Below are 12,558 nucleotides of genomic sequence, written 5' to 3' on the forward strand. Positions count from 1 at the left end.
CCCTGCACAGTGCCTGACAGAATAAACGCCTGTTGAATAGATTCTTTTTCCCTTCTAGTTAAAAGTCTAGAAAATGAAGGTTATCCAATCCATAGGATTTATGGTTGCCTCATAGGAACCAATTCATGAAACAAATTCATTAAACAAAAAGGCCAGCAAAATGCAAGGCATCGTTGAGGACATTAAAAATCAATCAGAAAGCCTTGGCGTATCCTTCCTGCGCGTAAATACCTGTGTGACAGATCACCATATCTTAAGAAAGGCCCCAAGAAAAAGGAACTAACTCAACAAAATGCGTCGAGACAAGGCGGCAAGTAGACAAGCTAAGAAAATTTGTTCAGGAGGATGAGAAGTGATATACTAGCAATCATTAAATAAACTTAGGATATAAACTGGAAGTTCCCAAGTTTCAGAATCTTAGGACAAAAAGCTGCAGTCTCTGTGTCTATTTTTTCTCCCCCAACCCATCCTCTGCATTGTTACAAGAGTTTATTGTTCTAAAATTCAAATTTGACCTTGCTTCTTTCTTATTTAGAAAGTGTTACTGACTCACCATTACTAGGATGAAGCAAAATTCCTTAACATGCTGACATATATCCCTTCACAGTCTGGCCCCAACCTACTTTTCCAGCCAGCTTCCCATTCACTCTTCCCTACATACTTAATACTCCGGCCACAGTTTCCTACTCACTATTCCCAACATACCAAGCAGTTTCACATCCCCTTGCTTTGGCATAAGCTCTTCTCTCCACCTAGAATGTACCTCTCCCACATTTTCTGCCTAGTAAATGCTTACACATTTTATGAGACCTAGGCAAAATGCCACCACCTCCATGAAACCTTATCCAATCTCCTAAATAAAATAAGGCAAAGGCAGAGTGAGAACAAGGCAACTTTAGGGTGGTAAGATGAGGCTTCCCTGAGACTGCAGTGCTGAGCTGAGACCAGCCATGGAAGGGTCTGGGGAAACAGCATTCAAGTAGAGGAGACAGCTCATGAGAAGTTGGAAGACAGAAATGACAGCATGTTGTAGAGCTGAAAGAAAGCCAGTGTGGCTACCTCAGAATGAGTAAGGGGACAAGTAGGCAAAGAAGTAGGCAGAGGCCAGATCGTGAAGGGCCTTGAAGGCCACGTGAGAAGTATAGATATTATTCCAAGTGCAACAGGAAGCCGTTGGAAGGTTTTAAGCGGAGTAATGACATGATCTGATTCACGTTTTTTAAAAAGTCACGCTGGTTGCTGTATAGAGAATGAATTATAAAGAGGCAAGTGTGGAAACAGAGATTGTTTACATAGACGCATGATTCATGTTTGTTATTAAATGAGTATTTACTCATTGATTCATTTGTTGATCCACCATTCTAAATTTATCTTTGCTGCTGAAATAAGGAAGATATACTGAGATTTTTGCTGCAAAAGCTCTACTTGTATGTGCCAAATGTGTGAATAGCAAGCTTTCAGGAGATTAAAATGTGCTAGCAAGTCCCACTTTTCAGAGTGTGCCCCAAGTTAGGCCAGGGAATTGAACCAGCCATCGTACCCCCATTCCTGACGCAAGGACCACTGCTGAGCTAGAACATGAAAAGTGTTGGCACTAGGAATAGTGGTGTGGAGGGGTTGCAATTAAAGAAAGCATAGAAATGCAAATCAGACTATTCTCTGATACTTTCCTTTTTTCCCCAGTCTCTAGGAGCAGCCCTCTGAACCTAGACAAAAGCACACCCATTGCTAAAAGTTAATAATTCCTTTCCATAAATCTTATGGACTCTTTCCTGGCTCAGGGCCTTTGCACATACTATTCCTTCTGCCTGGAAGACCCTCCCCATCTACTCTTAGCCTGAGGATTCTTACTCAGCTTAAGTGTCGGTGCTCTGACAAGCCTTCCTTGAACCCATAAATCTAAATTAAGTCTCTCCTTTCATAGAACCCTGTACTTTTCCTTGAGTACGCCTATCATTTGTAGTTTTAAATTCATTCATGAGATCATTCTTTTAATGCCTCTGCATACTTGTAGCCTCCCCAACTCAGACTGTAAGTTCCAGGGACTCGACATATCTGTTTACCACTGTTTCTACAGTGCCTGGCACATAATACACACTTAACAAATACTTACTCTCACTAAGTGAATGAATACTGGAAATAGCTCCGTAGGCAGATAGGTAGGGGACTCTTTCAGCTCCTTTGGCTATGCTTTCTCTTGTTTTCCCTTCAATAGCTTTAAGAACTCCATTCCCATTGCCTTCACAAGAAAGTGATTCTAGAGAGAAGATGGAGCAATTCTTTGCAGGCTAATGTTCTTCATCTTTTAAATCAGGGTCTCTCAACCTCAGCACTATTAACATTTGGGGCTGGATAATTCTTAGTTTGGGGGAGGGATGTCCTGCTCCTTGTAGGATGTTTACCAGCATCCTTTACTCATTATTTGCTGGTAGTACCCACTCCCCACTCTAGGTATTGTCCATGTCTGCAAAATCACTCCTGATTGAGAACCACTGTTTTAAAGTGTGAAACTTCGGGCCTTTTACTCTTTTAGAAGAATTATGTTTAGAAATTCAGGTTGTTGAACGATGCCTGGGTTACGAGAGAATTCTACCAACCTAACTGGATCAAAATAGTGCTCATTTCTATCTTGTTTCTGTAGCGCTCCCTGTGTTTCCTTTGAAAGGCCATTAGTGATGGTCTAATTCAGGGCAATATTCTGATCTTGGAAATTCGGTTCCCTGGTCTGTCCTGGAAGGATGAAGGAAAGGGGTGGTGTTTCTGAGGAAACCAATGCCTCTGAGACCCCTCTGGAATTGGCAGTCCCCCACAACTTTTCCAGGGGCATGTCCCAGAGGACAATAAAAGGGAGACAAACAGCCCATTCTGGCGTGCTTTTCAGGATCTCTCACTCCACACAAGAAACTCTGAGAGGCCTGGTAAAAATAAATATGGCTTAGCACTCCTGGCACAAGAGTAGTTTCTGACAGCCAAGACTTAACTCACCCTAGGGGGTGACCCAGGCAGGGACTAGGCACGAAGTTTGTTTCTACCCATTGATATTCCCAGTGACTCACAGCAGCCAGGGATGGCTCTGTGCACCAGAACTGTGCTGAACCACGGAAGAGGAGGACCTGGGATGCACACAGAAAACGCAGTCTCTCGAGCCTGAGTCAGAAAGGGACAGCCAGACTCCCCTTTTCCTCCTCAATCCCAGAAAAAACAACACAAATCATGCCTTCTGGAAAGGAACCTGTCCTTTGCATACAGAGTGGAAACTGTTTATAAATTCTTAATCCCCTGACATTGAAAGTATGGTAACCGCCTGTCCTGGATTTTTTGGGACAAATGTATTCATTATACCACATGTCCTTAGTTTTCATGTGGAAAAAAAAATATGGTCTCCAGAATCATAAGGTCTTTCTCACAGGTCGAAAAGCAAGTCTTCACAAGCAAAATATATTGAAACCCTGAGACCAACCAAGGCTGTATCAAAAACATTCACAGGGGTGTATGTGTGTTGAGAATCGGCCTCCAGTTTTCACTTTTTTCTCCTTGGATTTTAGGCTAAGGTGACATAGGCCGGAAAGGTCGACTCTTCTTGGCCTGCAGTAAGATCGTGTAAACCTGACCTGACTCGACTGCCGCCTTCAGTCAGCAAGGAGAACTACACACACAGAAAATGCCTCAATATTAGTTACCATGGCGATGTTAGCTCAACCACATGTTATCCATGTAAAAATTTCAGGCAAAACAACGGTATAGAGAAGTACCGGCTAAGAAAGAGTTAAAACTTCATATTTTTTGGTTGCTGTTGCAAAGTTAACGTTAGCTTTGGTCAAAGATGGTAATTTGAAGTGAAAGCCTTTGAAAAGTTAAAAACAAGCTAGGATGAAATGTCAACCAATCCATTGGAGAAATCTCCTAATATCCTCTTTGCACTATACCAAATTACTTTCCTCTCAGCTAACATGGGGCAGTTGGGTCTTCTTGACTCAATTTACTAGTGAGAGGAAAGTGGTTTAACAAAATGTCACAGAAGATCCAAAGCCAGGAAATGTTAGCATACCAGGTTGGAGGGAAGAGTGGTACCGAGGACCGGACAGAAGTTGGGGACTTGCACAAAAGTACCAAGACAAGATTCAACCTAGAAAATAGAAGGTGGTAACAAAATTAACCCATATTATTAATCTGCACTGGGGAGAGGCATAGGGCACAAAGCTAAGACAAAAGAGGAGTTACAACTTTATGTAGTGACTCAAAAGTTAAATACTGCTGGAAGACCCTGCAGACTGAAGCTGGGAGGAGGCTGAGGTCTTTGGGAAAGTGCAACTGAAGTCAAGACTTACTTCCTTACCCCCTTCCTTCCTTGCCAGGATCAGAAAGTCAAAGAAGGTGAAGAGGCTAACAACGCTGATTTACAAAGACAGCGAGGAGGAACTAAGTCTGTCTGGGCCAATTCTGGACGTCTGAGCTGGGGCGACAGGACCCAGACAACCACCTCAGGAAATGAGTAAATGAAAAGGGGAGGTCGTGGAATTATTTGGCCCTAGAACAACGCTGCCTAGATCGGGGTTGGGGGGAATGGGGGAGTGGAACGAGAAGAAAATCTCAGAAAAGGAATTTTGACAGGGAGAATGCTAGTTAAGATCCAGCACTCCAGGCCCCCTGATGTCTCTTGTTTGATGTCAATAAAGACCTAGAGGATTACGCATTAGCAAGCCCTGCGAATTCTGAGACATCAATAAAGTCTGGACTTGGGGCCGGTAGGGGGGCCGGGGTCACGTCCAGGCAACTTGGGTCAGCCCGGGTGCTCCTCTTTGGCATAGACCTAGAGTGAGCGGGATCCGAGAGTTGCCGCTAGGATAATTTTTAAGTTAGGGACATTCAAGCAGTAGTAATGGGGACAGGGAGGGGGGCTCTCTCGAGGGCTAGGAATGTGGGGGCGGCCTCAAGAGCAGCGGGGCCAGCGCAGGAGGCGCGGGCGGGTGGGGTCCAGGGGCCGGGGGGCGGGGGCCGAGGGCGGGAAGGGGCCGGGCCGGCGCTGGGGGCGGGACCAGGCGCGGTGGCGGTGGCAGGGGCTGCGGCGCGGGGGGCGGGGCGGCCGGGCCCAGGACACCCCCTCCAGGTCCCCTGGCAGGGCGGCCTCGGCTCCGGCAGCACTGGAGGCAGTAGCGGCCGACCGGCGACTTGCGGGGCGCGTCCGCCGCCGCGGACCGGGACGCCTCCCCTCGGGGACCCTCCGCCGCCCCCCTCCGCCGCGCCGTCCCGCGGGAGCCGGCGGGACCCCCGGCCGGCAGGGAGCGCCGGCGGCGGCCGCGGCACCATGAGGCGGCCGTGGGGCGCGCTGCTGCTTGGCGCCCTGCTCTGCGCACACGGTAAGCGGCGCCGCCGCGCCCGCGCCGACCGGCCCGCCGGGAAAGTTTGTCCCCGGGTCCCGCCGCTGCAGGACTAACCTCCCGACAGCCGGACGGCGCAGGCTGGGGCCTGAGACCCCTCGCCCGCACTCCAAGCCGTAGCCCTGAGATTGCATGCCAGGGAGGGGGTCGGGAGCTCCCCCAGCGCCTCCAGTCCGAGAGGAGGCAGCAGTGGAGGAGGCAGCAGTGGAGGAGCTCCCAGACCCGGGCTCGGGTCTGGGTCGGGCTGGGGGACGAGGCGGGGCGCCGGCTAGCCCTCCCTCGCTGCTCTTTGAAGAGCTGGGGGCTGCTTCCCTTTCGGGTTAAGACAGAGTCTCTGTGTCCTTGGTGCGAGTGAATGTGTGCGAAGAAAGGGAGGCGGGGAAGGATGGTCGCTAAACCATAAATTGTAAATAGCCCTCCTTCCAGGGGCCGGGGGTCTCGGGCGAATTGCAGAGAGGGGCCCCAGTGGAATCTGAATACTTGAGCTCTGGGGATGCCTCTACTCGAGGAACAGTTCCTCGGACCCAGACCTTGCTCCCACCGAGGGTCTGCGGGCACTGCTTGCTCGCAGCATCTCCCCTTAGTGGTGTTTTGGGTTCCCTCTCCTGGCTGCGACCAATCAGCTTCCTGCCCTGGATCCTGCTCGGAGCGGGGGAGGGGGCAGCTGGGTTGAAAAAGGGGCAGAGGAGGGACAGAGGGAAGAAACTGCTGGAAGGCTCCCGCAGATCTGTCCTGGCCGGGGTTGGGGGGCGGGTAGAGCCTCGGCAGGCAGCCTCCCGGCCCGCGCGGTGGCCCTCGGGGGAGCTGGACGGATGGCAGGGGGACTCCTGCTTCATCTGCTCCTTATTAATAACTTGTTTGGTGCCCGTATGCAACTGTTGTGTGTGATTAGGGCTCCAGTGGAATCTTTCTCCCCAGCCGCCTGGGACTGTGGGTGCACCCCGTGATTTAGCAGCTGCCTCTAGTTTGTGCCCTAAGATCAAAGAACTTTGATCTCTGAACCCCAACCTTACTCACCCACCGCTATTCCACCGGGGGGCGGGGGGCGGCGGTATCCGAATCTTCCCATTCTCCCCGCAGCCCGGATGAGGGGGTGGGCTTCGGAATGAGGAGTCTGCAGACCCCGGCCTTGCACCGGTTCTTTCTTTAACGTAGGGAGCTCGTGTGGAAAGTGTCAGTGCAGATTTCGGAACTTGCCTGGCAGAGCGTGGAGATGTCTGGGCACTTGTTTTAAAGATTAGTTTACCTCCCAAATCCAAAACAGAGTTCTCATGTCTGTTGTTTAACCTACCCGTGGGTTTTAAATGGCTTTTTCCAAGCCCTCTAACGCCGACTGAGCTCTTTCTCTCCGCTCCTCACTCTTCCTCTCCGAGGAGTAGCCTGGCCGACCCGCGTTCCTCTTCGCACTGTGCTCTCCCCCTCCCGGGCTCTCTCCTAGAAGGTTATTTGTAGCCTCTTTGGCGTGTCGGGACAGCGGCCCTACTGGGGTAGGAATGTAGCTGCTCTTCCCACCACATGGGCCCCTTAAAGGGACAGCTATACTTTTGGGGGGGTTTCCCCCTTCGGGCTGCAGGGGAAGGGGATGGAACTTTCCTCTCGGCCCCCTGGAGGAAGTTTTGAAAAAGATCAAGGGAAATGGCACGACACTGGGGGAAAAAAAAAAAAAAAAAAAGGACTAGAACGGATACCAACAAAGCCAGAGAGGAGGTTGTCGCCTTCTGCCCTAGGGAAAGGGGAGCTGGAAGTTTCCGGACTGAGACTGGCCAAGAGGATATTATTGCTCCAGAGCTGTCAAAACTGCACACACTACATCTGCATTGGGAATGGGGGTAGAAAATTGTGTGTATTTAATGCTTCATAGAAAAAGGATGGGAGGGTTCTTGGTAACTCTTTAGGGTTCTTTTTAAGGACAAAAAGTGGAACAGAAACTTCTAAGCATGGGAGGCTTTCTGTGCACGTGCGTAAGGAGACTCAGTGGCATTGAGATCTAAACTTCGCCTAGTGATACTGAGCCATCCTTGGAGGCCTGGAGGGGACAGAGTCATGGTTCACTAGTGAGACTGAGCAGTTGCTCAACCAAAAATATCACCACGAGGGTCCCTAACACTATGCTCCAGGGGCTCAGGGAGAAGGCAGTGTGTCATAGTAGATCAGTTAGGCAGACCTGACTCAGCTAGGAGTGAATTCCAGACATTAAAGTTTAAGGTGCTTATATGGATGCTGCTAGTCCTTTGGGCTTTTCCTAGAGCCTACGAGTTTGGCTGAGCCTGCATAACATTCCTCCCTTCAAGATTTTGGAAGGAAGCTTGATTGCTGGTAACAGCCCTGAGTATCTTCCTCTTGAGGGGTGAGGTGAGGCCTCCGACAATCTACCAACATTTGAAGAGTAGAAACCATGTTTGTCTTAGAGGTTTCTTCCAGATAAGCAAAAAGTTGAAAATTGTGCCCAGGAGTGCTTAGGTAGGTAGAGGGTTGTTTCTGAGGATGAATGCAAACGAGTAGAGCTGAGACTGGTCTCCTTTCCATCTGGCTGTTGTCGTGGTGCTTGGTTGACCTTGTCCTTGATCTTATTGGACTTGGGAAAGATGCTTGGCTTGTCACTGATTTTGGATTTCCTCTTATGTCCCCTGTTGAATATCAGATAACATCTTTGGGACTGGCACATGGTATTAAGAATGACAGGTGCAAAGGAACCAAGTCTGGCTGTGACTGACCGAGCACGTTGGCATGTCCTTCTTCTGGGCCAGCAAAGAAGACAGGAGGTCACAGAGGACAGAGTGTTTTATAGATCTTGGCTCACTCTTTCTACTGATTGACTGCTAAGCTTGAGCCCTAAGAAGAAGGAAAATGGGTGGGATTTGGCTATGTTGCTTCTCCTTTAAAGAGAAGATCAATACTAGGAGCTTCCTGAATAGGAACAGAATTTCGAGGACTACTTTAAGAAGTCCTGTCTTTTTTTATGATTGGGCACATCTCATAATTATGAGACAGTTCCATGCCCTTGGTCGACTAGGTCTGTTAGCCTGTTCCAGCCTAGTCTCTACATTCCTTGATGAAACTTATCCACAAGTTTTGTCACAGTTGCCTGGGCATGGGGCATCTGGGCCCCAGACTGTGTCTGGATTACTATCTCATCTTCAGCATCGGAAGCCCTTCTCCCCTTTTCAGCCTGGTAGGATTCAGTGTCCCAGGAAACACTTCATGCTGACTGGTTGGCTGGCAGAGCCAGGGTTTGGCCCTATAAATAGCTCTGATGGATGCCTGTGCTTGCCGCTCTCCCTCCAGCTTAGAGCTGGCAGGGTCAGATTCTTTCTCCCCAGTACACTCAGAAGCATTCCCCAAACTGGGCTCTGCACCCATTCATTTGTTCATTCATTCAGCAAACACACATTTGTCAAGCACTAATCTAATTGCCGCAGACATAGCTCAGTGATTAAGAAGCACAGGTAGACCTGGGTGTGAATCTTGGCGTCGACATTTCTTTGTGACCCTGTGCAAAAACACTTAATCTCCCTCAACTTGAGGGTTCTTATCTGTAAATGGGAGGGGTGGAGTAGTAATAAATTATCACGTGAGAATATTGTAAAAAATTAAATGAGATAATAGTATGTTCAAACCATTCAGTGCAGAGCCTGACAACTGTGTTACTATAGGCTTGGATAAATGTTAGCTGTTGGCCAGCTTGCGTAAGTGGATTAGAGATGGTTCTTGCCTTTGGACCGTGGAAGCCAGGTAAACAAATCCTTATACCAGTGTCATGTGCTGAAATGGAGCTCAGCCCTTCATTCATTTCAGCTGGTTTTTCTTTTTCTCTTTTAAAGCTCTTGCCCCTTCTTTTTCCCCTTGAAAACCTAGTGAAACCTAAGCATGGTTCCCTCCTGTCCACACTTCCAGAAAAGAGATCTGTTAAGCTATACCATGAGTCTAGGGAGCCCAGCCTACCTTAGCTCTCCTGGGAGAGGTCCTTGGGAGATGAGGCTTTCCTCTGAGAGCTTCCCTGTGGTCAGGGATGCAGCCAGGCATCTCACTCTGAGGTTGCTGTGACCCGGGGTGAGAGGTCCTGGCTGAGGTCTCTTGTAGCTGGGACAGTTTAGAATTCCGAGCTCTCCCACCCCCTGGCCTGGGAAAGGAGTCAGGCCCCAGAGCTCATAAGGTAGTAATTGCTGCAATTTGGGGGCTGGGCTGTTGTGGGCCGCCTTCCTTCATGACTACCGTCTTCAATCAGGAATCCTGTCAGTGTGCAGGGATAATTGATGCGGGTCTCAAGCCCACGACTTGCCCCCAACTCCCAGCTCCTCCACCCCAAAGTTTGACCCCTGTTGTCTCTTTGTTTCTTCCTTTTAAGTTGGTGCCAGTGATGTGATGTTTTGGGGGGCTGCGGAAAGTTGACCGTAACCAAGAGCAGCGTTTAAAAAGAGCTGATTCTCTAGTTTTCCTGGTGGTTGTTTGACTCCATTTTCTGTTCTGCGTTTTTGATTTAGCAAGAAGCAAACATCCTAGGTGCCCTTGGGCACCTCTTACGCCCTTGTGAACAAACTTCATTCTTTTACTGCACGTAGGCATTCCCATCCTTGCTCACAGCTGAGTGGATTCACTCTAAATGCCCTGCTTCTCTGCTCATTCAGGTTAGAATGAGGAGAGGAAGGGCGCTGCCTGAGACCAGCTGGGGAAAGCCTTGCTGGGACTTGCTGCAAGCCCTGACTTGGCCAAAGGGAGCTCCCCCCTCACCTCTGTGCAGAGCTGAGGATCAGAGCTGCGAGCAAAGCCGGAAACAAAAGACTGGGAGCAAACCTCCCATCTGGCTGAGAGGCAGCGACACAAAGGTGCTGCTGCATAATTTATCACCAGAGGTTGTTCTGGGGCCGGGAAGCTCCTGGCTCCAAGCAGCACTTTTTTGGGGGAGAGGGACCCTCCCCCGGTCTGGGTGTAGGGCCAGACAGGTACAGAGCAGAGTATTGGGAGAGACACCTGATTAGCACGTGAAATCAAGAAGCTTCGAGGTTGTAAGTGCCTCCAGTGATCTCTCCAAGCTAGGCAGCTCCACTTCCTGCTGGGCCTGCAGGGAGGGGGGTGGAGGAAGTGCTCTAAATGTTCCCTTCGTTGGCCCCAGCCTTAGGATCCCGACTGCCACCACCTTTCAGGCAGACATGAGGACAGGAGATAGTTTCTCTGTTGGGTTGACTACAGCCTTCTGGAAACCAAACACAGATGCAGGTTATAATATCCATAAACCTAACAAATAAGAAAGAGAAGTTCCCTTCTCCTCTTTCCATGCCCCTCCCTCCCCATCCCAGGCGGTTTAAACAAGAAGTCTCAATTACAGGTTCCGAGAGACAGTAAGAGTGAATGGCTCTAAAATGTATCTCCCCCAGATGAGAATTTCTGCTCTTCTGGGAATGATCTCTGGTGACCATTTTTGCACCAAGAACTGGTGGGACACGTGGTCTAAAAAATACAAATGTACTTCTGGGGCAGTTAACATTTTTGAATCTTTTGCTATATCCTTGGCCCTGTGATAAGTGTTTCGAGTGTATTATCACTCCTCATAGTATCCTTATGAGGTACGTACAGTTAGGTTCCTATCTTACAGATGGGAAACTAAGACTCAGAGCAGTTTGCTGTCACACAGCTAGTGAGTTACTGACCCAGGATTTGAACGCAGAGCCTAAGCTTTTAACCTTCTAACCCGTATTACCTCTTTGAGAACAGGATATTTTATAGCCAAGCTATACCAGAAGATTTAGGTTGGGGCTGTCTATATTTTCTCTTAGATTGACTTCTCTCTGTTCTCAGTCTTCGTCTTCTCAGGGAATCCCAGTGTGTAAAGAATTACTTTACAAGTGCTTTTTGGTGGAGGGAGGCTTAAAAAAGCTCCCAGAAGGGGAGATGTGGTTTGTTGCTCCCTGAAGCCACGTGTTACTCTGTGGGCCTTATGTTCTGAGATGTAGGGGCAGAGGAAAGTGGTATTTGAAGCAGCCCCTCACAGGGCACAGCCACATTCAAGCCCTGTTGGATTTGTGAGATCTGTTGACTAAGCTCCTGGGCAGGGTAAGTAGACTTTTGAGACAGCCTAGTGTCATAGTTGCGTTACTGGGTTGAGAGGGAGGACACATTCAGATGAAGATGATGGGGTTAATGACAACAACAACAATAAGAATAGCTGCTTACTGTGTATTTCGTATGTATTATTTCATTTAAATCTCCCAGCAACCCTATGAAATTGGTATTATTATTACCTCCATTTTACAAAAGAGGAAACTAATCCATTTCTGAATTGCTCTGTAACTTAGGTTCTGAAGGCTCTTTTCTATACTTGCCTCCCAGGAATTGGTTGATGATAAATTAAGCAAGGATAAAGGCTCCTATATGCCTCGAGTTCCTCCAGAGAAAGGCAATAAAGCAGGACTCGTGCTATAGCCCTTTCCATCTCTTCCTGTGGTCATTCATGCCACCAACTTAATCCATGGGAGTGGCACTGCAGCTCAGCACACAGTAGGGTTTTTAGACAGCTCAAGCCCTGAAATAGCAAGGCTTAATCATGGGCAAGCTAGATAACACAGTTTGGGGTGAGTCAAATTCTGTAATAGTAATAGCAAGAGCTGTCATTTATTGAGAGCTTTGTATGTGCCAGGAATTGTGCGAAGTGCTTTTTATGAATTAACTAATTTAATTCTCTTAACATCCATATGAGATAAGGGCTCTTATTATCTCAGTTTTTCTGATGAGAAACTAAGGTATAAAGAGATTAAATAACATGCGCAGGGTCAGACAGCCAGGAATTAGCTTAGTTTTGTTCCCATGTTCTTAACATTATGCTCTTCTGCCTCATAACTTTGGAGGCTGACCATTAAGAACTTTTCTGTGTTTAAGAGTGGCAAAAGAGGGGCCGGCCTCATGGCTTAGCGGTTACGTGCGCATGCTCCACTACTGGCGGCCCTGGTTCGGATCCCCGGTGCGCACTGACGTACTGCTTGTCTGGCCGTGCTGAGGCGGCGTCCCACATACAGCAACTAAGAAGGATGTGCAACTATGACATACAACTATCTACTGGGGCTTTGGGGAGAAAAAGGGAAAAAAAAAAAAGGAGGAGGATTGGCAATAGATGTTAGCCCAGGGCCAATCTTCCTCAGCAAAAAGAGGAGGATTGGCATGGATGTTAGCTCAGGGCTGATCTTCCTCA

At 48.6% G+C, this 12,558-nt stretch overlaps 1 protein-coding gene across 1 annotated transcript in view; it reads left to right on the forward strand.

The window, feature by feature from the left end:
* Positions 1 to 5,128: 5,128 nt before the first annotated feature.
* LRP4 (LDL receptor related protein 4) overlaps positions 5,129 to 12,558 on the forward strand; it is a 49,074-nt gene continuing 41,644 nt past the window's right edge. Inside the window, exon 1 of the mRNA XM_058527015.1 lies at positions 5,129 to 5,357. Within this exon, the coding sequence (XP_058382998.1) occupies positions 5,306 to 5,357 (52 nt within the window). The 5' untranslated portion in view covers positions 5,129 to 5,305. The remainder of the gene's footprint in view (positions 5,358 to 12,558) is intronic.

Source organism: Diceros bicornis, chromosome 31 (assembly GCF_020826845.1).
Source record: "Diceros bicornis minor isolate mBicDic1 chromosome 31, mDicBic1.mat.cur, whole genome shotgun sequence".
Taxonomy (NCBI): Eukaryota; Metazoa; Chordata; class Mammalia; order Perissodactyla; family Rhinocerotidae; genus Diceros; species Diceros bicornis.